Below are 27,251 nucleotides of genomic sequence, written 5' to 3'. Positions count from 1 at the left end.
GCTGACAATAAACTTCATTTTAAATACACATATATAACATGATACTCAACTGGGCAACATAGATGGGATGAGCTGAAATAACAAATGCTGTGCCCACTCTCTGAAAGATATCAAGGTAACATGTTGCTGTCACAGCAGTAGCATCTTCTTTCTGCACTTGTCTGTGTCTGTAGAGAGGCAAACACTGCTTTTTATCTAATTTTGCTCATCTTCTCATTTTGGAGAATTATTATTTGACAAGTTTCTGGTTTATTACAGTTGGCTGGAGACTGACCACACTTCATCATCCTGTGGTTCCAAGAAGTATATACAATACAGAGGGAAGCGACCCAACATGTAAAGTGCTTTTATCCCAGTAAAGCTGAAACAGGATTTGAAGCAACTCCAAAACTGGGAATTAGCAATGTGTGGAGTTACTATAAAGACTTCTCCTTCCTTGCTAGTTCAGTATAACTCAAAACCTGTTTGTTATCACTGGTATCATAGCAATGGTCAGAGGCCCCATTTGAGGTAAGGGTCTAATTCTGTTGAGCACTGTATGAGCATGTTATCAATGACCCAACAAACCACAAAAAACTTGGAGAAGACAAAGGAAATATATTATCCTGGTTGCATAAAAGGACAATCACAAATCACATAATTTAGCTAAGACTACATCAGAAAGCTATGTAACAATGTGACAGCACTCCAAATCTGAGTCCCAGTTCAGTGCTCTAACTTGCAGAACCATCCATCCTTTTGTTATTTTAAAGCTTACATCTAAAACAATATAGCCTTAACTGACATCATAAAAAGAGGACTGCATTTTGTTACAAGAGGTCAGGAGACAAGCATGGGAGACTTCCAAATAAACTGCTCAGAATCCAGGAAGCAAACAGCTGCACCAAAACCTCGAGAAGAACAACTTTCAGAAGATGGTTGAATACAGTCACACACATGCAGCTGCATCCACATGGCCTGGAAAACAGAGCTGCAAAAATCATGATTGCTCCTGAGGTGGAAACTGCAGCCACTCCAGAAGAGAAGATCTCCACAAACAAGGCATAAAATATCATGCTTCAGGACATCAAAGAGGAATAAACACATAGGCTTAAAAAATGGATACCTATTTTTAAAAGGTGCTAAATGACAAAAAAGGAAAACACTCTAAATGTTATCAGAATCAAAATATGGAAAGGCTGCTGCACTGACTGAAATACTCAACTGGTTTGTAGCCTCAAAAATAAACATCACGGAGAAATGAATGAATAATTGAAATAAAGCAAGCAAATGCAGAGGTATTTGTAACAGCAAAGGACAGGTGTATCAGCAGTTTGACCAGGAGTGAATGACTGACTCACTCCCATGCTGGGTTTCAGCTACAATTAGGAAAATGAACAAGGGAACATTTTATCAGAGTTTTTCACAATGTGCCATCACTGTGCAATGCATGAGCCGCTGGTGAAGATCATATAACCTATAACTATGTATCACATTCAACAGCAAACAAGCTTTTAACTCAGTGGAAAGGGATTAAAAGCTCCATAGATCCAAAGCATAGATCAAAGTTATATTCAGCTGCTGGGAAATAGATAAATATGAGACTGCAAATCCCAGTAAGGGAGATAAGACAAGGAAACCAAGAAGACAAAAGAATACTGTGCATCACAATAGCCCTTTATGGCTGTACATAAAAATAAGATTTTCTTAACACCTTTGTTAGGAGCTGGAAAAGATTCAGCATCAACCAAAATTAGTTATTTTTAATTACTGATACTCTGTTAGCATCTGACGATGTTACTCTGGCAGAAAACAGTAGACTTTTAAGTAGATTGTCCTGGAGCCTATTCTATTAGATCCTACTAAAAAGAAGAATTCTGGGGGGGTGGAACAGTGAAAACATCAACATGAAAATGGTAAATTCCTGCATGTATATAACCAGCAGTAGTCCTCTGACAACACAAAAATCAAGCAGAACATTGCCTAAACAGGACAGATTACTTCCCTTGGAGATTAAAGACACTCTGGATTTCCTTTGAAAAAAATACCAAAGCAAGTGTAAAGAGTCCAAGTCTCAATTTCATTCAAGTCCAACAGTGTTCCACAGTAACTTCACTGGTCACTGAGATGGACCACACCACTGAACAGTGCACAGCCTGATGATGGGAGCACAGTGTCACAGAAGTGGCATTGAAAGGACAAGGCAATATCAGTAAGTGTCACAGAGTGAGAGAAATGTACCTTAGCAAGTAAAAAACTGCAGATGAAAGATAGATGCCAGCCCTCCAGAGACTGCTTAGCACTTAATCAAAAGTCAGAAACCAGGAAACTTGCATTTGTGATGCACAGCAACCTGTCTTCAGATGATCCAGGATGGAAGATGTGGAGAAGAACAAACAAAATCTAGTAAGTCCCACCAGATCAGAGACTGACAGCAAGCCTCCTCCTGCTATTTCCATAGAAATATTACGCTTTGGGGACTGGAAATGCTGTAAATCTTTTTTCTTCTTTTTAAAACAATGGTTTGGTTTTGCTGCTCTGCTTTGAGTATTCCTTTTGCCCACTCCTTTCCTCTTCATGGCTCTTCTACAGCATAAGGACAGAGAAGCAGCTGCTCTGCAGCCTTCCCCATCACACCTGGGGGCTCTCATTGTCCTGGGAATGCAGGGACAGGTGTCAAACTCCCAGACACAGACGGTTTGATGGTTTGATCTTACTGTCCTGGAAATGGTTTGAAAGAGCAGCTAAGTATCTCCTCTTGCTTCCTACTCTGAGCCCTACTCCACCCATTTGTTCCTCACACTTCATCATTCATCTCCCACAGACATTCAGATGCCACTGACCTTCTCATACATGAATGAAGCCCCAGCAGCAGAGGAATTTGGGATCAAATGGGGGAAAAGGCAGCAGCATGCAGTCCTGAGTGTCACTGCACAGAGCCGGGGGATGCAGCAAAGTCTGAAGGGCTTTTCAGAGCACTCCAGCTTTGATTGAACTAATTCTGCCAGCAAGCCAGCGTTGACACAACCACAGAAGACAGCTAGCGTGTCACCCTGTGACTGCAGTGTGCAGCTGGCCAAAGCCCTGATGCCATAAGCCCGACACTCACTGACGGTGCTCCCTCTACTGCAGACAGCCCTCCCACCACAGCCACCCCAGGCAAACAGGAGACATCCCATCCTACAAGCCCATAGGAGAGCCCAGGCAGACAATGAGATAACTCACATCAGATTTAGGACTGCTTCAATCTCACTGCAAGATCCATGAAGTCTCAAACCCAGTCAAAACTAACCTGTAACCTACTTCACAAGGACTTGAGGTCACAAAGACCCTTTACAGAAGAGTCTCCGAGCAAGGTGAACACGTGGCACCACCCACCACCTTGGAGACATAAGTCAGAACAAGCAATGAGTTCCCTGAGAGGGGCAAAATAGCAAGGCAAGAAACAATTTAAGGGAAGGAAGAATATATATACCTGTATGTTCAGGGGCTGAAGTAACCTGGCATAAACGGTCCTGACCCAGACATGAGTCACTAGAAAAGTGTTCGAAATAACCTGCACAGCAGCCTTCAATTGCCATGGTGATAAATGTTTCCTAATGCCGAAGAGCAGCTGAGTCCTGAACTCCATGCACCTCATTCACTAACAAAAGCTTTCATTATGCTGGAAAAAAAAAATCATGACCAAATTGTGGCCATTTTAAGCCCTCCTCAGATCAAGGGCTGATTTACACACCCTGGTTTCAATGAGGAGTACTGTGCTCACATCACTGCTAATTCAGAAGATGAAGCTGGCTTGCTTTTTGCTTCACAATTCAGCAAGCAAGGGGAAGATAGATTCTCTGAGACAGTGTTACTTTTTCTGCCAGGAGTTATCTATTTGCAGAAGTGGGTCAACTTTCTCTTGGTGGACATGTTCGTGTGCGAGTGCCTAGCAGCGCTGCCTGCGCATTTCTGCCCGCTCCGCGTGCAGAGGAACCTCTGCACATAACTATTTATGGCAGCCAAGTGTTTCATGAATTGCAGCAAGTTAACCACAAGGGGATGATGACATTTGGCGACAGGGCAGGATGAATTCTGGCTGGCAGACAAAAAGTCAGGTTAAAAATACAGAATGCAGAAGCAAACCCAGCCAGCTGCAGCTAATTCGCAGAAAAACTGGATGTGCAGCCCCCAGACCTTCCCTGTTCCAGGCGAGCCATGTTGTGTGTTTTGCAGTGGGATGCATTAAAGCCAGCGTGTGAGTGTGGAAAGAACATCAGCCTTCCGGGTTCAAGCGTTTTAGCTGTATTTTAAATGAGCTTAGATGTTTTCCATTTGCCTCACTGATGTATACTAGACATTTTTGCCAGTTTAAGCACCTCACCTCCAGCTCACCTACCATCAGCCATTGTCCATCGTTCTGTTCCCAGAGCATCTCTGAAGGGCAGCCCCAGTACAGAAGGATGCAGCAAGGGCAGCCTGCTGGGACAATATCAGCAGACCCTGCCATGGATATGTCTGTGTGAGATGCAAGCAAGGCCACAGCCATGCCGTGGGACAGATAAAAAGCCCAATGCCTCCCAGGGTACGCCTCTAATATCCCCAAGGTCACATGGATGCAGTCACCCTTGTCCCCACAAAGTATTAACCCTTCATCTTTCAGATGCAATGCTTCTGTCAGTGTTGGTATTCACACCCCTCATCTCCACACACACAGAGTGTAACACCTACCAGGGCTGCATTTTGGGTTTTCATGCCTGCCACTTCATTAGATCACCATTTGATTCGATCCTCAGCTTTATTTGACGAAATGTCTCCAGAGGACCAAATCATTTACATGTAACCAACACAGTTTACTTCCCTTATTCTGATTGCTTTCAACAAGACTAAGTGGATAATTCCATCAACGGCCCATAGAAAATTGTCTTTTAATCAATACAAGTTTTTTTTCCTTCAACAGGACAGCTGAGAATAAGATATGTCTATAGAATATTGAGAGAGGAAAACAAAATTAGAACACATTGCCATGGAGAATATATTTCCTGATATGGCCCAATTTTAATTTAAGCATCCTGAAGCTTGTTTTCAGGGACACCAGCTACCCTGAAGTTTGGCAGCCAAGCAGGCTGGCACACAGACAGTGACCCAGCAAGAAGGCAGGAGTAGGCAATGACAAAGATGCCTCAAATGAAACACTCCATGGCAGTCCTTCAAATGAGTGGCCAATGACTACTGGCTACAAGAAACTCAAGCTGTACCTTACCTCAGCATTGACAAGCCAATTAGCAGAACTCATTGAACTTAGAGCAGAGGTGGAAACCGGTGTTTCTCCAGAGGTCTTACATCTATCTAGTGTACCACCCCAGAGCTGATTTCCTGTCTTAATCACAAGGAGTCTGTATGTAACAGCCTACAGCACCAAAAATACCAACACATTAAAAACAGCAGTATTAAAAAAAGAACATTAAAGCCATTTTCAGAGGATGAAAAGTGCTCTTGATAGAAGAAAGAAAATAATTGGTCAAGTAACCAAACCTGTGCTTAAGCTTGTCAAGAGCCACTGAGCTCTGAGAGGCCTCCAGCACAGAGAACAGGACTTTTTCTGACCTGGGCTGCCCATGCCATATGGGGACTATAAAGAGGTGACATCTGAGTGCTGCTGAGAAAGTTGGTTTCCTCTCTTTCACCAGATCTAGGACAGGTGCACAGGAAAAGTGGACAGTGGTCATCACAACACCTGGAACAGGGCTGATCTCATCTGGCTTTAGATGGCTGCATATGAACGAGCTGACCAGGCTTCTTCCTCACCAGCAGAGAGAAGGAGCACAACCAGCATACAATTCTGCTCTCTTTGAAGCAGACATAGTTCACGTAAATCATGACACCAAAGTGCCTTTCTCCACACGGATAAAGGAAGCCCAAGAGAATGCAGCTGTTACAGCCTATATCGGAGATAAATTAAATGGGATCACCCTCATCTTTTGCTTCTGCCCCTGCATATTCTCATCTCAAAGGCCTCATTAATATGCCATAGTAAATATTAAGTATATTGATTATTAATACACTAATAAAAGAAAGTATTTTGGCATAAAGGGCGTGCAAAGAAGAGAAGTAAGTAGAGAGTAGCTGCATTACCAATCAATACCAACCCACAGGGAACAGCCATTTCTCTCTGCCACCATTTTAACTGCAATATATTGTACCCTCTAGGTAAATATGTGGACATCTACAAGCGGGAATCAATAGAACTAGAGATCTTCCCACCCCCTCACCCAGAGAGACCATTCTTCTTTCACTGGAGAAGACAGCAACAAGACGCCATAGATTAACATCTCTGCTACTACAGGCTCTCTGTTGTACCCACAGCTTTTTTCTGGGCCTCTCTGACCACTTTTTAATTGTTGATGTTCTCAATAATTTATTAAAACAAAACATTTTTTAAAAAAGGTAAAAAAAGATAATTAACACTTCACCCAACTGGAACAAAGTCAGAGACACTGGAAACCACTCAGTCCATTTTGGGAACCTAGAAGGTTCACCTGGAAGGTGAAGTTCTAATGACAACTTCAGTTGATGGGCATGAAATAAAACTAAAGCCTGAAAGCTTTGCCTGTATGCACAGGATTTTGTCCCAGGCACATCACTAGCTGAGTCTGTATGCCTCCAGGCTTGCAGATGGATGAACAGTTGTCCCAGTCAGATCTAGATAAGGCTAAAACCAGTGGAAGCCCTTGCCCTGGCCTCAGGGAGCTTTGAGTCACTCCTCCCAATGTTCCCACATACTTCACAGTCCAGGGACATATCCTGTGGTACCTGAGGGTTTTTTCTTCCCCCAGGCCATGTTAATATCAACATCACCAAATGCACCTGCCTTTATTTTTTTTTTTTTTTGTTATTCTCTTTTTTAAAACCTAATTCTGTCAGGAGCCAAGCAGCCACTTCGACAGGGCTGTCTAAATCTGGATGGGCAGAAAGACTGTGTGCACACAGAGATCCACACCATGCACAAAAAGGAAAGCCAGAGCACTCCCAAGCACACACAGTGGCTGAGTCTCAATTTCTGTCCTAGATCTGGGTAGGCTTAGAACTGTGGCATATCAATACAGAGGCAACTGGCCAGTTCCCATCACACAGCTTGGAGGTGCCCCTGTCCCACAGCCCAAGTCCCAGTGCACACAGAGAATGGCCATACCTCTTACTTTCAGAACAAGCAGGATTACATGTCAGCTAATATTAGCCATTTTCACGCTATGTTATACTTATTATCTTATCTTCCATGAGTGAATAATCATCAGCTTCCAAAAGACAACCTGCATAAGTAAATAGACTTCAGAAAAGTGAAGCAAAGGTGGACCACCAGTTGGGTTGAGGTTGTTTTTTATACTTACACCACTTATTCTGAATTCACCTTACAAATCTAGAGTTCATCACCTCACACTGGGGTGGGTCACTGGTCAAATAAATCAAGCCCTGGTTCAACAACTCACTTCCATGGATTGCTGAAGAGAAAATGAGAAACATTTCACCCACTTTTGCCTGCTAAGATTCTATTAAGAATCTACCTTCCGATGAGTGTTTTAACAGCCACCATACTCCTGACTCCTTTAGAAAAGCACTTAACAAGTGAAGCTCAATAGATACCACTAGCAGGGGCGGTATAGTTTTGCATTTTCCAGCTCCCAATTTCAGGACTTTCCAGCTTTTCCGTAAGCAAAAAATGCTCTAGCAAGCAGCTCACAAGTAGCAACCTTGCTCCCACCAGCTGCCCAAGGTTTCTGCTGTGTTCTTACTACAGATGCTAAATTCTGCACTGCATCCCTTTCAGCCACCTCCTCTCCCTATGAAAGCACACTGGGCTGTTCATTTCAGTATTAGCTCAGCTGGCCAGGCAGTATCTGTTTCACCCACTGGTTAGTTCTCCAGTGCTTTAAAGACGAGACAAACAGCAAACCAGACCCAAGCTTACAACCAAACAATGAAGGGCCATGCACTCTCTTTCCTCTGCCTTCCTTCTGTTTTATCCCTGAGGAAAACAACTCACCAAGAAAAGAGTACAAAGCGGCTGAGATCTCGGCTGCACGCACGGAAGGCAGGGACAGGGGCAGGAGACACGGCAGGATGATCACTGCGGGGCTGCTCCGTGACAGCTCCACCATCCACCTGACTCACTGAAGTGGTTTTTCATGTTCACCTGCTCCTGCCCTGCTCCTCTACACCGTCACAGGCTTAACAGAATTGTTGCTTGGTCCCAGGCAAACACCCCTCCCAGACTTCTTGCTGTCAGTCAAAGAAGGGGCCTGATAAGCCCTGCATTTGCATATGTATTGAGCGGCATTTCCAAAGGCACAGTCAGGGAAATGGCCTTGCTGAATACCGATGCTATCTGAGAATGACAACTATTCAAGTCATTTTACAGCTTCACTACCTAAGTGGAGAGATCAGGCTTGTCTACATCTTTACAGGATTATTAGCTTTAAAAGTGCTAATTATATCCGTTGCACCCTCAGAATTGAAGTCGCTCAGGTTCACAGGAAAGAGCTTCAATACTTCCCACAGAGAGCACCTTCCACAGGCACCCCAGAACCAGAAGTCACTAAAACCTAAAGGTCACGTCTGAAATGCTCGAGCCCATACTCCTCCTTCCGATACGGCAAATGAGAAGGGGTGCAAAGGCACACATGGAAACACGTGTGTGCAGCGGCTCTGCCACCCTTCCCTACTCTTACCCTACATAGGGTAGGACATGAGACTTGGATCTCAGTCCCCTCCAAAAGACGCTGCTGGGCACAGTCCCACACACAGCGCTTGAGGAGGGCAATGAGGACCGAGCTCTGCAAGCAGAGACTTTCCTCTTCCTGCTGACAGGGACGATTTTGAATCCCAGGTGAAGTATCCCAGTGTGCCTTCACCCCGGATTTAAAGGACAGCTCTAAGGTATTGGTGATGTTTTGTATACTCAAGAGCCCTGAGTTAACAGATTAATTCAACTGCCTTTGTCCTATTCAGTTACCAATACCTAAAAGGGACATGGTCTAAGGTTCACAAACCAGAACGGTGAAGCCCTTCTGTCCCAAAACAACAACAGCACGCTCAGTATCTGTCATGTGCTCTCCAAGCCTCTGTGGAGAGCAATGCTTTATGAAAATAAGGTCAAGTCACATCAAGAAGCTATCTGCAGATTTACAAACCAGATACTTCTGATTTACACAGCTCTACGAGAGAGACTAAAAAATTCCACACCAAATATGTAAAGATGTTTGCTGTACCCTGCACTGTCTGGTGACTGGATCACCCTTGAAACCAGCAATCCCTGACTACTGGGCAAGGTGGCCAGAACTTCTCCAGCTGTGAGTTGAGACACACAGCTGAGGCAACAGGACTGCAAACAGCACATTCATGGATGACCACCTGTGAAATGAGTTGATCAACCCTCCATGCCCTCAGGTCTCTTGGGACATAAAGACTAGCCACAAATCACCAAAAAGAAAAGGACTGCCAAAAGCTCTGGGAGCTGAAAGCATGGTTATCAGGTACAGACATTCACTGCTGACATCAATCAGAGCCAATCTCTGGGGCTCCATCCCCCTCTGTGTGCTTAGAAGAGGGAAAAGGGCACTCCAATCAGAAAATAGTCCTCTCTGGTTGGAAAAGAGGACTAAGAACACTAGAAGTAGTCTTACATACAAGAATTTTTTAGATTGCTGCCTGGTTTGATTCCTACTGAACCCTCTTGACCACACTACTCCTTCTAGAAGTAACGTATTTGGTCTTGTTGGTTTTGAAAGATTAAGAAAAATCTCCATTTTAAAGACATTCCAATATTATTTTAATGCCTGATCACTATTAGACAACAGGAGAAACTTTGCTTGAATATGAACTGCCAGAGGAGGCTTGGCACAATTTCATTGTGGAGCTTGTTTCTAACTTCAATGACTAGCCTGAACAAAATTGTGAGTACAGCGTCCCTTCGAGAGCAATCTCTTCTCTACAAACAAAACTCCTCTTTCTGAAGCAGAGACAGGGAAAAGCCGAGTTGCACCTCTCAAAAACTGCTGAGCACTTCACAGCCAGCCTGTCCTGTGGAGCTAACAGGTGATGCTCTGTGGGACAAACCTGCACTTTCATCAGATGCTTCCAAGATTTCATCCCATCCTTATCAATCTTATCAAACTAGCACACAAACAAGCCAAACATAAACCAAAATATTTAAAGGGGGAGAGAAAGAAGAGGAAGAGTGGGAACACAACCAGTGTTTATTTAACCCTGAAAACTCAGGCTGGTTTTTGTCAAAAAAGAAACCCAAACAAACAAACAAAGCCTAACACCAACGCTGCTGGAAATAAAAGAGGCTCCAACCCGCAGCCCAGGACGTTGATAACACAGTCAACACACAGATAACACACAGCCCGCACACAGGTGCCCCTCCCCGGCTCCCCGGGGCTGCACTGCCAAAGAGGTCACCAAGGATGGACAGGGTTGGGAATGGTCAGGAGCCCCCTCCCCCGGAGTCCCTCACCCCAGCGCCAAGAGGGACCGGACATGCCGGGGGAGGTGGCGGGGGCCAGCGACGGGGGGCAGGGGAGGGGGCAGGGGCTCACCATTGAGGCCGTTGGGGATGCTCCGGTGGTGGAGGGGCGCGGACAGATCATCCATAGACCTCCGCATGGCCCCGGCCTTGCTGTCGCCGGCCTTGTGGTGGTGGAGGTGGTGGTGATGGTGGTCGGGGCTGCCCGCGCTGCCCGTGCTGGAGGTGCTGCTCCCGTCCCCCACGTCCCTGGTGGCCGAGCCGCCGTTGAGGTTGGTCAGGCTGGCCTGACTGTCGATGGAGCTCCGCGAGCCGGGCCCGCTCCGCTCCTCGTCCAGCATCAGCACCATCTCCTTCAGCTCCACATTCTCCCGCAGGAGGGTCTCCTGCCTCGCCTCCAGGTCCTTCAGCTTCTGCTGGTACATGCCCACCTCCTTCCACATCACGCTGGCCGTGTGCCTCCCGAAGCGCTGCCATTCCCTTGACAGCTTCTTGCCTTTTTGCCGGTCGTCGTCCAAGAAGCAGCAGAGCTCCCGCAGCTCCTGGTTGTCGTCCTGCAACTTCTGGTTCACCTCCTTCAGCCCGCGGATCTCGTGCAGGTGGAGCTGCAGCCGCCGGTTCACGTCTTTCATCAAGTTGCCGTGTTCCACCATTAAGTTCATCTTTTCATTCTCCACTTTCCTCAGTCTTTTCACTAGCTCTTCCTTGCTCCATCTCAGCATCTCCTCTTCCGAAATTTTGCTCAGGTCTTCTTTAGACCCTTCCAAGGAATTTTTTGCCATCATCTGTGCCTAGGCTGCGTTTGCTCTCACAGGGTAACAAATGGTTCGGGTTGCTCGGATGATTGTTCGCCTGATTTCCTAGAACTAAAATTCACTGCAGCATCTCGGGGAAGAAATATTATAGTTCTCCGTTAAGCGTTGGACAAGGAAGAAGAGCAACGCCGGATTGGAAATTCTGCTCCCCCATAGACCCCATAATAATAAAAAGAAAACACAAACCAAAGGAGGAGGGGGAAACGAAATTAAAAAAAGGCGCCCCCCCTGCCCCGGGGGCTGGGGGCGACAGGGAGCCGGGAGCCAAGCGCTGCACTCTCCAAGCGAAGCCTCTGCGGGGATCGGCCAACTTACCCCGGGCAAAACAACTACGCGGCGGCCGCCCCACCGTTCCCGGTCGCTCCGGCCACTTGTCCTCCCGCCCGCCCGCCGCCCGCCGCTGCCCGCCGCGGGGACCGCGCACCGCCGCCGCTGCCCCGCTCCGCCGCTGCTCGCCCGCAGCCCCGGGGCGACGTGGGGCCGAGCCCGGCGCGGTGGCGGCCGATGCCGGTGCGGCGCTGCCGAGGAGCGGTGGGGGAGCCGGCGCCTTCCCGGAATGGCTCAGCCCTCGGGAGGGAGGGAGCGAGAGAGCGAGGGAGGAGGGGGGCGGCAGCGCCGCGGCTTGGTCCCACCTCCTGCCGGGCAGGGCGGCGCGGCCCTGCCCCAGCCGAGCCGAGCGGCGGGGAAGGAGAGCCGGCTGCTGGCGGCGGAGTGGAGAGAGCCGCGCCGAGCCGAGCCGAGCCGAGCCGCGCTGCGCCGCCCCTTGGCCTGCCGGGCTGGGCGCTGGCCGGGCCCGGTGCGCCGCGCCCGCCGCCGGCTCGGGTTACGGGAGCCGCGGCCGCCGCAGCCAATGCGGGGCCGCCTGGCGCCTTCGAACGGCAGGTACAAAGGGACGGGGCCGCTCCCTCCCTCCCCCCGCCCTCCGCCCGCCCCGCCGTGCCCTGCCGTGCCCTGCCTGCCGCGGCCGTGCCGGCTCGCCGCTGCCCCCCCGGGGCTTCCACCCCGCTTTTTGCCTATTTTTTTTTTTCTTTTCTTTTCTTTTTGTTTTTTTTATTTTTTTAATAGGTTTTCCCGTCTTTTTCTAAAGAAAAGCTACCGGAGAGAGCACCATCCCGGGAAAGGGTGGGGTTGGACAGGCAGGAAAACGCGCCTGCCGGGCGGCCCGGGGAAGCGGCGCCGAAACGGCCCCGGTCCCGCTCTGTCCAGACGCGGGGAGGGACCCGGAGTCACGGGTGGCCGCCGTGGGCCGGGAGCGGAGCGGGATCTCCCGGAGCATCTCCGCTGTTGCCGCCGTCGCCAAGGGCTTTGTCACCGGCCCTGGCCCCGGCCCCGCGCCTCCCTGCCCCGCTGCCCACCCTGCCCCTGGGGTGGCCGCCTTTGTCCCCGGTCCCTCCTGCCTCGGCAGGTTGAAAGAGCTGCCTCCAGCATCCCTGCCACCTCTCCGCTCCTGGGAACGGCATATTCCTTTAGACCTCAGTGGCGCGGGAGGAAACGGCCCCGAAGTCTCAGATAACGCTTATTCCTCGGTAGAATCTTCCCAGGTTCTGGTCATCCTTACTGCCCGGAGGCTGGCGTGCCAGCCTCAACTTCTGCGTACATCGGACAGAACCTAGCAAAGGATATGGAAAGTTCATAAAGTGAATTTCCTAGGCAACATGTGGGCAGATTTCTTGTATCTTTGCATCGCATTCCCTGTGTTTCAGTCTAATGCACTTTTCCTTGGGTTATGATATTTGTCTGTGGGATGCTTTTTGGCCAGTATCACACTGTAAAAATGAAAGGTGTACCAGGACACCTAACATCCTTAAAAAGCCGTGGGGAATTCCCAGCTTTGTGTTCCTTAGGAACCTGAGTAAATGGTTTGACTCCAGGGTTAATCCAGTGCAACGTCAGGTTTCTGACCACACTGGAAAGCTGGTCAAGACACCCTCTAGCTATAAAGAGACATCAAATCTGATGCCAGAGCATGGGATGCAGAGCATATGGCCTGTGCATGGAGGGAACATCGGAACAGAGAGGGATGGAGGATTGCAACTTCTGCCTTTTGATGTTATCTTTCTCAGTCTCGGTAAAGCTGCTGTTTCTTCATGGTTTTCTGCACAAGTCTATCATCCTGGGTTTCTGAGCCCAGATATGCCCTCAGCAAACTAGACAACTGCCTATTCCCTACCACAGCAAAACAGCAGACCCTCCCTGCTCCTGGAGGAGTTCATCCCCTCCGTGGGCGCTGTTGTCCCTTTTCTCCTGAGGAAGCTGTTTATCCCGTTATTATCAAAAGAGTAAGAGGAGCTTAGGACAGAGCACAGGCACTGGTTCACTTCATGTGGGATTTGCAGGTGGATTCTTGGTAGCACACCGCACAGACGTGAAGATGTGAAGAGGACAGCTCTCCCCTAGGACAAACCCACACCAGGGTAGTTCCCTAGAGAGGAGGGAATCCCGTTGTACACCCAGTGGTGAGGCCTGTTTGCTCCTTTCAAGGAGCCAGGGGCCATGCAGGACAAGAGCTGTGCTCTGACCTGGGTTCCACCTTGGTGACAGCTCTCCAGAAGGTGCAGTCCTGGCTGTGGCAGGTCAGGCTTTCCTGAGGTTGCCACCTCAGCAGCAGAGTCAGCCCTTAGGACATGGAAACCAGCAGGTAGGTGTCCATGCCAAGAGGTCACTGATCCTGGGGTCTGGGACCCCAGCATAGCATGGCATCAGGCTGTGTCCCATCTGCTGCTTCTCACCACCCTGAGCCACAGCTCATGGCTGCATTGTACCTAGAAGGCACCCAGGCGTTTTTTGAGCCAAGCCTTTTATTTACAAGGTTTTAATCATATCCTTCCCCACAGGAAGAGGAAAGTGCTTCTCCCAGACCCTCCCAAGCGCTGATCTGACTAGCAGGTCCCTGGCCAGTGGCCGGGGGAAGGAGGAGCAGAGCAGGGGGATATTGCAGAGCAATCGTTCGCCACTGGCCAAAGTCGAAAAGAGAGAGAAACCTCTGGCGGCTGCGTCACAAACACAGGTGAAGCTACCCTGTGGCAGTGCCTGGCCTGGGCAGTTTATTGCTGGGCTTGCATGATGTTTGCTTCCCCACTCTCCCAAGAAAAGCTGTCTTTCCTAGGTGAGACCTGTCAAAGTTTGAGCATTATTGATGCAGAAACTGAGCTCAGCAGTCAGGGGCTCCTCAGAGGAAGTGAGGAGATTATTAATATCCACAGAGGATGTCCCTGTGATGATTAAGACTTGCTTTCAGTACTCAGTGAGTATGTCTGTGCTTTTGGAAATGTTAACACCACAGATCCACCCTGATGCTGTCCACAAGGGGTTTGCTGTCAATGCTGCCATTCTGGTGCCCAGGGGGCTGTTGAGGCATGGTGACCTGCTGTGCTTGGGCTTCCAGAGGCCTGTATGCCCAGGAGGTGGCATTGAAGCTGCCAGGTGTGCAGATGGCAGCTGGTGTGAGTGACTGTGACCTGAATCAAGTGGACACTATGCATCATGACCTGTACTGCTCCTTAATCTTCTCTTCAAGGTGGACCTTGCAGTGCAGTGTAGAGGAAAATCCCTTCATTTTTGAAAGACAAGGCAGCAGTGCTAGAGCAGGGGTATCAAAAACTGTCTGTGGCCCAGGTGATCTATGGGCACAGTGGAACCAAGGGCTGGGTTGGGATAAGATTTTAAATGCTTTGATAGCTTGGAGGGAAAGGAATAGGTCAGTGCACAGTTTTATGATCAATAACAAATCCAATGCTGCAAAGCACATTTTTAATCAACACAAATAATACATAATGTTAGGGTATTTTTGATGGGTTTGTAGTTTCAGTTTTAGTGAAAAAACCCTGTTTCCCAGTGTTGTTCAGAAGGCATTGTGATTTCCTCCTGCCAATTTAGATGAAGTGTAGGAGCAGTTGGTAAACAACACGCTATGGATTCCCTCTTGTTACATCTGGCCATGGGGCCTTCTGCAAGCTGCCAGTGAAAAACTTTTAATATGCATGTTATCTTAAGCTTTTGATGCTCATGTAAGACAGCATCAAAGCCTATCCCTTGCATCGAATCAGATGGGCACTTCCACCCTCTTCAGTCAAGGATGAAATTTTAAAGCGAATTGCAGCAAAATAAGAATTTTAGAAAAAAAAACCAACAAAACAACTACCAGCAGCATACTGGGTAAAAATGCTCTTGATGTTAACTCCTGAACTCAGCAGGTGATGCAAAAAATGAATTTGGTCCCTGATAGAACACAGCGATACACAGCTTCATCGAAGTCTTACCAAAGCATTCCCTCTACAGGGATACGTCAGTATTACAGAAGACACCGCAGCTCAGAGCTGTGCTGCCGCTTTCCTCCCTACCCCGGAGAGGGGTGGCTCTTCCAAAGCCCACTCAGAGGTGTGGGAGTGGGCAGAGGAGCAGGATTAATCCCAGTGAGACTCTCCCGGACCCTGGTGTTCTGAGGCAGCCTAAGAAATACACGCCACTGCCTGTGCATCAAGACTGTGATCCAGTTTATGTGTGCTAGGGACCCATTTCATAGAACACATACTCTGTGAATCATTTACATGGGGTATAAATCATCTGTGGCACTGGTGTTTTCCCATAAATCAGCACCAAGGCCTAATACTTGATTAATGTTTTGAAATGGAGCATCCAGATTGCAACAATGGGAGCTCTCTTTTGTGAGACAAAGCTGTGCGATAACAAAAAATGTGCAGTGCTCCAAACTCTGCTATCAAGATAGGCACCTCACTTCCAGCCTGATTAAGCAGTATTTTCAGCCAGAACACTTTTCCAGGTAGCAACGACCTGAAGAACCATCTTGTGTCATTCTTCCTTCTTTTCCCAGATCAGCTGAACCATCCTGTGAAAAGATTTCATACCTCCATTTGCCCATCTGGCTGAGCAATGAGGAAAACGCAGTCTCTTGGAAGATTATGCAGCACTCCTTAATGCTGGCTTCTGGCAATATAACTGGGCCATCCAGTTCATTCTCTCTCCTTATGAAAATGGTATGTTTTAGTGGAGGATTTCATCTTGTGTCCACAAAGCCTTTTTATTTTGTGCCCTGAAACTGCTAGTAAAATTCTACAATGCACCAACTTGCTTTAAGAATTTCAGGATATTCAGAAAATTATTATGATTGTAACCAGCAAACTCTTTGCCTTGCCAGAAAAACAGGTCCTCCAAAAGGCATAAGTAGTAGCCTCTAAACATTGCTACAAAGAGCAGCATCCAAACTGGAGGCCAGTGGAGATGAAGAGCTGTTCCTTGAAGGAAGGCGTGGGAGGTGTGTGTTCTCAAGATGTGCCTCAAATGCTGTTTTCCAGTCCTGTTTTGAAGTGTCCTGCATTCACCCAAGAGGTGCACATTGACGTGTTGGGTGTAGATCTGCTCGGTGCAGGCACCCTTACAGGGCTGATGGAGCAATACCAAGTCAGATCTCTTGTCGCAGTGGCAGCTACAGAGTAGGCATACACAGTATGTTTGAGCCAAAAAGAAAAAGCCCATAAAAATCCCCTCACCCACAGTGTTAACTACCTCTTCATTTTCATGGAAGTTTATAACCATTTTGTGCAACTCCAGATGTGGAGGTTTTTTCCCTCATCCCTAATCTGTATGTTGGTAAAGGACTGGAAGCTAAACCCTAAGAAGGAGTAGGCAATGCTGCTCCTACCTGGGAGCTGCAGATGACTGGCATGTCTCAAACACATACATAATAACTGGAGCAAAAATTTCACTGCTAATTTAGTGTGTAGTGGGGATCCAACTTCATTGTGCACTCAGAAGGCTATACACAATATCAGAGCAATTTTTTTTTAAGTATTAAGAAAAATGTCCGAACTCCACTTACAAGATTTGAATCATCAGGATTGCCACATGCCTGTGAGCTGAGGCCATGTCCTGGGGAGCTGTCACATGCTCCACCATCATCCACCAAAAGAGGAGAGATACTGAGACTTTGGAATCAAGTGTGTGCCAAGAAAAAATTTTACAAAAGTTATTCTGAATAGGTAAGAAGTCAATAGCAGGAATAGAGAGACACACAGACAGGATCAGAGTGCTGGCCCCTGTATTGTCTCTGCCAAAGGCAAATACCAGATGCTGATGAGAATACTGTGAAAAACCTGCTCATAGGGTGAGTTTCCTCCTCTGCCATCTGGTACTGCTTGGCTTCTTCCCAGAAGCATTAAGGTTTACATCCCTTCCAAAAATATTTACTATCCTATCTAACATGGGAAGAAGGCCAGAGATAGCTTGATATGTCTTTGCCTTTTGTAAATACCCCTTTTGTAAATACCTACACAAGTGTTGCAACACATAGATGGGAAAAATGGAAGGTAAGAGTTTACATCTGCCTTAGGATCAGTAAACTGCAGCCCTCAGTTATCCTGACTTCAGAGTGCATCACTGAGGACAAATTCTGCCCTGAGTTACACACAGAGCTCATGGCGGGATGGGGCTCTGCATATGTGGGGGCAGAACTTGGTTCCTGAAGGCTGAAGGACTTGCAGGAGGTTATTTTGCCAGACAAAACACTCCCTGGTTTATAGTTGCATCTTTCTTGAATGTGCAGCACCCACCCACCCACAAAGCACAGGAAACTCCAGGGATTAAGACCTCTATCATTTAAGCCACTGGTGATTTAAAATGTGGCTTTGCCAAGAGTATATTCACATCACGTGCTTTTTTTTTCTTTTGACACCTCTATCCTTGTTTCTCTTACAGCTCTAACAAACCCTCAGTTTTGGGGAGGCAGACTGAGTGCTCTTCCATGCTCCACAATGAATTTATAACAGTTTCAACTGAATTATCTTTAACATCATTGGTTTAAAAACAGGAGAAAAAAATCAATGCAAGGATAGAAAAATTATCAGCACTATTCCCAGGGACTGTTCAGTTTCATGGCACGTGGTTGTAGCCCAGTCAGCCTCTGAGCTTGACAGATTGCCCCTGAACAGTCTGTGTCCTGGGGGATGCAGCAGCCCCTGGGCTATTCTGGGCTCCTTCACTCCACATACACCCTCCTTTTCCCTGGCACAGCTCTGTGCTCAGGCTCAGCACTGCTGGCTGCAGGACAGACACCTCGCTATTCAAGCAGATGAGCCCATTGGTATTAGCAGCATGAGGTCGGTGCAACCTGAGTAATTCTGCAATAGAGAAAGTAGGCAATGTTACACTATCCCCCATCTTCATTGCACTCTGATTTCTCATTCCCAGATGAATAAATGACCTTTTAGATGTATTGATGCACCAGGGACTTAGAAAATATCTGGTTTTATACTAAAAGCAAGGCCTGTTGGTGCCCTTCACTCAGTGGTAAAGTGTATTTTCTGCTTGCAAGACAACAGTGCTCCTGAGGACCTTATTTTGCCTTTTATAGCTCAATGAAGCCACTGGGATTTTATAGAAGATAGGAGAGTCATGCCCTAAAATGCTGATACCACTTCCATATATCATAGAGATATCTGAATAATTCATAGTGTCAAGCAGCACAACTTAAAGGAGCAGTGGCTTAAGTGACAACACCCAGTTTTAGTACATTCTGCACAAAAATTAATACTCCACATATTTCTTTCTTCCACAAAATCCATCATGGTACAAAAAACATGGGTATTTCCTTGTGCTTCAACACTTTACTCGTTACCTTTGCCTTGTGTGTATTTGAAATGGAATGAAATTGAATTTGGCTCAGATTGGAAAAAGGGGCAACAAAAAGTACCCTTCCCTCTTGTGCTCATTCTAGTGCAGAGATGTTGCAGAACCCAGGTTGCTGTCGCAGGTCTCCGGGCTATGGGTCACTTTCTATTTGTGATAGTGACTGCCTTTCAAAACAATTAAGTCCAAAGCAAAGGCTGGAGATTAGGTGTTTATGCTGCTGGTTCATCAGGGATCTGGGAATACTGAGGATGTTTTGGATTGAAGCCAGACTCATGTTTTACAAAGGGCCCTTACCATCACACTGAGTTGAGTGAGGGAAAGCCCTCCAGGAAATCACACTTGCGCTTCTGCTGTAACAGTAGCACTTCCAGCTTGTCTCTTCTTGTGTGTGTGAAAGTAAAAAATCCTCTGGAGTTTGCAGATCTGTTTTCTACTCTGTTTTTCTCAGCCCTTAGTTTGGACTGGTGACCCTTGCTGGGTCTGATATTTCAGGCTGGGTGCTGGGCAGGGGATGCCCTGAGAACACTGACACCTTGCCAGCTCCGTGGTGGGGGACTGGGGACCATGTGATGGGCTTTGCAAATGTGAACTAAGCAGGAAGGTGGAGTCATTTTAGACCTCCTAACAGGTGATCTCAGTCAACACACCTTTTGGGGTGGCTGAAATCCTCTTTCTGGCCTGGGTGACTGCAGCAGGTCCTGCTGGCAGGTGACTCTGTTGCCTCTCTGCATTCTGCCCACATCTGCCGCCACTGCCAGACAGAGTCACCATTACCAGCGGGGATGCCGTCTGAACATCAAGAGGAGGCAGGACACCACTGTCCACCCACAGGAGCCCGGGGGATGTCCAGGTGGTGTGGGGTGATCAGATTGCCAATGTGAGGTGAGGTACTTTCCCCAGCATGGCACTGGCTGTTGTTATATTTCCTGCACCCCCTCACCAGCGTGATGAAGCCTTTCCCTCGGCTCAGTGGGTCACAGAAACGCTGGTCTGGCTCGGGCTTTTCCCTCCAGCAATCAGGTTGCCGTACCTTTGTACTCACCGCTCATTATCTGCCGGGGGTTGTTTACCTGCACTCCAAACCTGCCCCTTTCTGCGGCCCACGTTATTGTCCATGGCAAACATTGTTGCCACAGAAGTAAAACTCTGAAAGTGAGGAATTAATTGCCTTAGGGCGCTGAACATTTTTACTGGCGCGGAGATAATCTGTCAGACGCAGGAGCCATTCTAGCACCGAGCAGCCAGAGCAGCAAGGTTCCCCATATTTATAATCTTGTATTCGTCCATTCATTTCCAGAGCAGACAAACTCGAGGGTTTACATTTTGGGTACCACTCGAGCTTTGTTTTGCAGATAATACTTTTCAGCCATGATGTACATTGATTTTGCTAGCATGCAGGATGTACCAGGCTTAATTGATCAGTTCTGCTTGCACATTTGAGTTTATTTGTTGTACTCCCTGCTTTGCCTTCTTTAGAAGTGAATGTAATGCTCAGGAAAGTTTCCAGCATTGACAGCTCTGGAAACCAAAGTTCCTGCTGAACAGAGCAAATCAAAGCACATTTATTGTGCCCATGTGCTCCCTGCAGCTTAACCCCTGTCCTTTAGGTCAGGCATATTGCTGGGATCACCGACAGCATCACCCACGAGGACCAGTCCTATTGATGAGGATACTCTTGTCTGGTTGCCTGCCTGTTAGAATGTGCAGTGGACTGAACAACCCTCCTGGAGCTTCCAGCTGGGCCCTGTGGACTGTCTCTCTGATCCTGGGCTGGCCTTCAGCTGGAGGCTCAAGAGTAGAAAATATGGCAGGGTGGTGGCAAATGGTGTAGTGCAAAAAGGGAGCATCACACATTGCCGCCAGCAGAAGGCTGTGTCCAGTCTGCCAATAAAGCTTCCAAAGCTTTACCTTAACTCTGCTTGTTTCAATAAGTCTGTCTTTGGACTAGAAATGGTCCCATGCAGTGACTTTCTCTGTGCCAAGAAAAAGAGTAGCTACTGCTATACATGGTACTTCTGTTTCATTTGCAGCTGAGGCATCTGCAGAGAATAGTGAAAGAGAGAGGCTGGAGAAAGGAAGTTTTCATGCTACCTGAACTGTGAGGCATATTTCCATGCAAACCCTGTGCAAGTAATGAAAAGAGAGAGAGGACTGGGGAAAAAGAAAAGAAAGAAAAAAAAAAAGAGCTGGAAACTTCTTTGGCAGGTTAACCAGGACATGTGTCTAGGTTAGACCTAACTCCTCAGGGAGCAATAAAAATATCCCCCAGGAGCCATCACAGTGCCTGCTCCCTGGGGAGCCGGGGTCAGAGTCTCTCCTGATCCTCTTGCACGTAGGACAGGCCCTTTGGCCACCTCGTATCTGTTCAGCCCCTCAAGCCTGTCTGCTGCCGTCACTGCTCCCAGAACCACATCTGTGTGAGATCTGTGATGGCAAAAGAACTGCATCTCCCTTTCCTACCCCCTTGATCACTGAACATGTCACCATCTTGCACGGTTTACTGTACAGAAGGATTGCTATTGCTGCTCTTGCACAGATTATCCAAAGCAAATAGTTCCTAGATGCAAGTCTGGTGTCCTTGAGAGATTTTCTGATCAGAGAGGAAGCCTTTCTGCAGTCACTATTACCCTGCATGGCCTGGAGTCTGCAACTGGGGACCACAGAAGTGACTGTTGTATGAACTGTATAATAATAATAGTAATAACAATAACAATAATAATAATTATTATTGTAGTAAGAGTATGCAGAGGATTTGAGAGACATGTCAACTCTCTTCTTACTTACACCTCACCACCAACATCAGCGGTGCTTCCTATGCTTTAACTCTTGAGCAAAGGTCTCTTCTCACTGCTGGGGGCTGGGGCAGGGGCAGGGTGGGCTGTGGGAGCCACAAGTCACTTCTGCCATCCCTTCCCCTTCCTGCACCCAGCCACGCTTTTGTTCTTCACTTCACTTACCTGACCTGACAGACTGGAAAAGCTGCCGTGGGGCTTGGGAGGGGACCCTGCCCACTATCGAGCACCAGCCCTGCTGGAAGCAGCATCCCTACCAGAGCAGGAGCTGTTCATTTCCGTAGGCAGAGCTCAGCATTGCCAGGTTGAAGGCAGGGGGAAGAGAAAGAGGAAGATGTAAGAACTATTTTTGCATGTAGTGTCTTCAGGTAACATTTTATTGCCATTTCTATCCCAGAAACATTATTGTTTTGGAGCTTGTAAACACAGCTTGGCTAGTGCTCACTACTGAATACTATCTGGATCAGACTCCTGATAAAGTAAAGCCAAAATGTGTTTGGCTGCTGATATTTTCATGTATGTCCTTAAAGGAAGATTATTTTGCAGCCCTTGTACTTATCAGGTATGTTAGACAGGTAAGCCTACTCATTTTAGTTTCACTGGATGAGCTGAATCCTCTCTTAGGGTAAGTGGGAGCAGCTCAGCTAACTTGAATGGATTTTATACCTGTCTGTAATTTGGTGCCCCTTCCTTTGTCCCCCAGCTATTTTAAAAGGCCACACATAGTGCTTTTAATGATAATGTAGTAGAGACTTTTAGTTTGGAAGTACACTGGGCACTGGGAGGCAAAGGGATATGGCAGTGCAGGAGCCCACGACGGGATAGACCCTGCAGTGCCTCCCTGTCAGCTGGCAGCCTGAGACAGAACTTTCTGGGTGCAGAAGGGTGCTTTTAGGTGCTGGACAGATGTACCTTTGCAAACTTCTTCCCTTAAACACATGATTTTGACACTAATGCAATAGACATCTGCTGCGAGGGAGTGGGCTGGCCCAAGGGAGGGCAGTAATGAGATACGAGGCCTTTGTCTCTGACTTACTGGTTCAAACCCAGGCGAGGTAGGAGAGACTGGGAGTCATTACTGCCTGACAACTGCTAAATAGTTGGTGTCAACGGGGCTGGTGTCCTCGGTCAACTTTCTCATTAACAGGTGTCCCCATCTCAGCACCCCAAAGAGAGACCAATTATTGGCCTCATCCCTGACAGGGCCTCATCCCTCCCTAGATACAGGGAGACACGAATTACCAAGTCACCAGTATGAGCCTGGAAATATGGTCCCAGCCAGGAGTGGGGGGTGCTGATGGAGGAAAAATGTCTCGTGCTATACTGCCCCTTCACTGCCCCTGGGATAAACAGAAGGGTTAAGCTTTTGGGGATACCGGGCCTTGTCGTTTCAACAACTTCACACACTCCTGCTCTTTACTGTGATTGTGCTAAAATACTCAAGTCTCCTAAATCTTAGGGAAATTGTCCCTGCCCTTCCAGAGACCTGTACAAGGCAAGAGGTGGCAGATCTGTATCTACAGCAGACAAACAAAGAGAATACAAACTAAGGAGAAATTTTTTGATCGTATCATTAAAGTGCTTTAAATGTTAGGCTAATAGTTTCATTAAAAAAAAAAAAAAAGAAACACAATGCAACACCAGAAGTTTAAAAATCTCAGAAGTGCAACATTTGTATTTGCATTTGACAACTGAAATGCAAAAGGCTTGGAACATAAGAAAGGCAACTATAGCTTCAGCACACTGCAAATACTCCTCTGGCTAAGTAAAAATAGGACTTGCTTTCATTTACATCATGATCAGTCTTACATGAATCTTAAATTCATAGGACAGAAAAGGTGAAATTAGTTTGCAGTTGATAAATTATATCAGATATTTTTAAAATAAAAATCATTATGTTAACTAATTACATCATTATTTAATACTAAACTTGTGATGAGAGGGCGACCTGGTGCCTGAGAGAGCTTAATATTTCCTCTTCTCAGACTCTGTCCTACAATCCTGCATAACTATGGCTGTGACCCTAAAACACAGCAGTTGCTGCAGGAAAAAAATGGACAGCTAATGAAAGCTGTTGCCTGTCCACATGCGACTTCATTAGCAGAATCACTAAATGAGATCCGGGCCTCAGATCAGTCATTGTCTTTCACATGTCACATACCAGAGGTCAAACCTTGCTGAAGAATCACAGGAAAGTGTCTCCCTGGCAGCTGGCACAGCTGATGAGTGAGACTTAAGATCTCCTGCCCCTGAGCTGAGCAAAAGCAGTCCATCATATAGCAGCAGCCTAGGTGGACTAAGTGATCACTGTAGGTCCCTTCAAACTGAAGTATTCTATTCTATCGCAATATGCACACACCTGCAACAGTGGTAGTTCATGTCCAAAGCAGGAATAACGTTGAGCAGCTCAAAAGGACTTTTAAAATAAATAGAGGAGACAACTTATTTATCTGGTACAGAAAAATGAAAGAGGAATGAAAACAGTGACCATTTATACAGCCCTTTTTCTTTTTTTAATTCTTAGTGAAAGTTAAATGCAGGACTCTTGTTCTCTTGTTTTTAAGTCACTGACTATGCTTAATCACCAATAAGAAGGGTGGTTTCCCTGTAACTGGGATGGGCAAAAGAAAGCTGAAGTATCTGTGAGAATGAGGGAGAAAAGGGAAATAGAGCAGGATGAGAAGAGAGTCTGTGTTACCTGAGGTGTCAGGGTGAGAGTTACACTGAAGCTTGCTTTGCAAAATAGGACCTGAAAAAGAAATTTTAAAAGATAGGTGAGCCTGAGGTGCTGGCAGAAGGAGATCCCATCTCCCTCATCCTCACTGCTCTGGCTGTGTCTGCAGCCAGGTTTGGGGAAAAAGACCCTCACCTGCAACTGGGGACTAATGGGAAAGTTTCCAGTTTGGGTTTCTTTATTTTACTTCTTCTGAAGGTACTACTTTCAGGCAGGTTATCGTTTCCCTGCAGCCTTGGCAACGCAGTGGTCATAATACTACTATTGCTGTATGAGAATATGAAATCAGCCATGAATATGATGAGGTCGTTATCAGTGTCCAAGCTGATTGTGTTACAACAATGGCACAGATAGGGAAAACTTACTTGGCTTTTTTCAAAGTGGTTCATTTGGTATAATTTAAATTCTCTTTTTTTTGTAGCCTTAAAAGAAGGGGATGATTTTTATAGATACAGTATTTTTGTGTTTAGAAGTGCACAAAATAATCCCTAATACATTTCTCATTCTTTACAAAACCCCCATACTGCTAATTGGGTGATCAGATAAAATTCTTACTCACACTGAAACAATTACAGAAACAATTTATTTACAACTGCAATCGTACTAAAATTAAACTCAAGTGTGAGATCTGCTTCTTGATGAAGGTCTCTGAATGTCCTTCGAGTTTATAATAAGTTCTCATGGGACACATGAATTCATGCCCTTAATCCATTCTGACTTTAAAAGTCCAGCTTCTTTTATGGAATATCTCATTATACAAGCTCTTGCTTCAGCAAATGCACTTCCATCACTTTTCTCTGAAGTCTGTTTAATATAACATCTTCTGAATTATTTAAAGGGCAAATATATGGATTAAATAAAGCAAACACATCTACCACAGCTTCTATATGCCTGACAAACTTTTGACCAAATCTTTCGGACTTTCTACATCTGTCATATAAAATCTCTAAACCTCAGACCTGGTCAGCGTTATGGTCTCTGTGCCACAGCACAGCCATTCCTAAAGCTGTGGCAATAGGTCCTTAAAGACGTCTTCCCACTCTGAAAAAATGACAAATCCCAAAAAAGTAGCAAGTCAGGGATCCGACCATGGGAAACCATCCTGAGGCTAGCAATACTATCAATCAGAGCAGCTTTCCCTCTGCCCCAGTGTGTGATAGGCAGACTCAGGGGTCATGTGCCCCCAGTTCCCTGCTCTGTTGCTCCCCAGTCTCTGCTGTGTGATTTTCACCTTCAGCCACAGCTTTTTTTCCTATGGCTTACATTTTGTTCAGTGCTCTGAAATTCAATTCTAGATTACATTTCCATGTTTTGGAATGATATATAGACCATGGTGAATGTTTACCCATGTAAGTGTAAGCCAGTCTGGAATCTGCCTCTGATTAATTCGAATTTAAATCTGCATTTCATTTCTCCTGACCTTTGAAATCTCCCTCATGGCAACTCATCAGGAAACCTTGGTATGATAAATTAGAAATTCTTTTAGGTCTTGGATCAGACTGGAATAATAATCACACCACTTCCCCAATACCAATTTCAGGATTTGTTAGTCTATTTCCAGAAACTGTGGATAGTTTAAGTGAAAAGAGATGTAGAAATTAAACTGGAAACATTTCTACATGTGAATTTAAGAGCAGAAAAAAGTTGCCTTCCCCTCCCATGGCTCTTTCAGACTTTAAAATCCAGACACTCTGACCACAGTTTTAGATTATTAGTGACCCTGCTCTGAGCTGTTCTGACCCCGTGGCTTCTTCACGTGCCTTGATTAGTTTTATTCATAGCTAAAACTCTGAAGCAAAAGCAGAAGTCAGATGTATCTGTTAAAGCTGAGAAATTTAACTGCTCTTTTATTATTTAAATAATTATAATAATATATAATACAATAATATATATATAATATATATTATAATATATATATAACTATATAATTTAGGTGCAAATAAAGAAGGTGTAGAAGTCTGAAAAAGATGGATACAGAGCAGCCAGGAGGTTTGGGACCCTGTGGCAGCAGAACACTTGAGACTGAGGGAAGTGGACAGGTACCCAGGAGGCACACAGGTGGTACATGCCTTTTAAACTATCTCTTTTCCTTAGCAAAGGGATACACTGCCTCGGAATAAGTCTTAGAGCCTGTAGCTGACCTCCACCAGCCATAATGCTAGTGGCTAAATGGGCAGAGATGGTGGGAAAAAAACTTGCACAAGTTTAATGTCTCACTAATTCCATTCACTGGAGTAATTTGGGTTCCCATCTGTAAGTAGTCCATCAATGATAGAAGCATCTCAGTGCCCCGAAAAAGGAAGCCAAAAATTGCTTTCGGTCCCAAGGAGCACACCGTCCAAACAACTGTGCTGTGCTTTAGAGCTCCAGCTTATGAGCTGTCTGTAAACTCCATTTGAGTGATGCACCCTGGCTGCATTATCCATGATCTTTTCTTTTCTTAGTGGGTTATTTTAAAACTTCTCACATGCAAGCTTGGATGACAAAGCATCCTGGCTAAAACCCTGAAGAAAGTGAACTCAGAGCCTGTGCTGCTATTGACTTACATGGCTGAAGATTGTGATCTGCAGAAAACAGGTCTGATTTCTCACAGCTGTATTTATTTTGGACTTTTGTTCCTTGTTCAGTGTCAAAATAATGGAATTATACCTGTGTTAAACAAGATGTTGGCAGTCCTTCAAGTGAGTATACGGGAGACAGAAAATAATTTTCCCTCTAAAAGCCAGGAAACAAATTTTCATAAACATACTCCACAAAGGCACTCAGTTTAGTTTCAGCAA

At 46.4% G+C, this 27,251-nt stretch overlaps 1 protein-coding gene across 1 annotated transcript in view; it reads right to left on the bottom strand.

Annotated features, from left to right (window-relative positions):
- The window catches only part of CCDC85C (coiled-coil domain containing 85C), a 112,111-nt gene extending 100,416 nt beyond the window's left edge, over window positions 1-11,695 (bottom strand). The window contains exon 1 of the mRNA XM_048307599.1: window positions 10,560-11,695. Within this exon, the coding sequence (XP_048163556.1) occupies window positions 10,560-11,271 (712 nt within the window). The 5' untranslated portion in view covers window positions 11,272-11,695. The remainder of the gene's footprint in view (window positions 1-10,559) is intronic.
- Between the last annotated feature and the right edge of the window lie 15,556 nt (window positions 11,696-27,251).

The sequence above is a fragment of the Corvus hawaiiensis genome, chromosome 6, assembly GCF_020740725.1.
Source record: "Corvus hawaiiensis isolate bCorHaw1 chromosome 6, bCorHaw1.pri.cur, whole genome shotgun sequence".
Classification (NCBI taxonomy): domain Eukaryota; kingdom Metazoa; phylum Chordata; class Aves; order Passeriformes; family Corvidae; genus Corvus; species Corvus hawaiiensis.
This window is presented reverse-complemented; position numbering and strand designations above follow the sequence as displayed.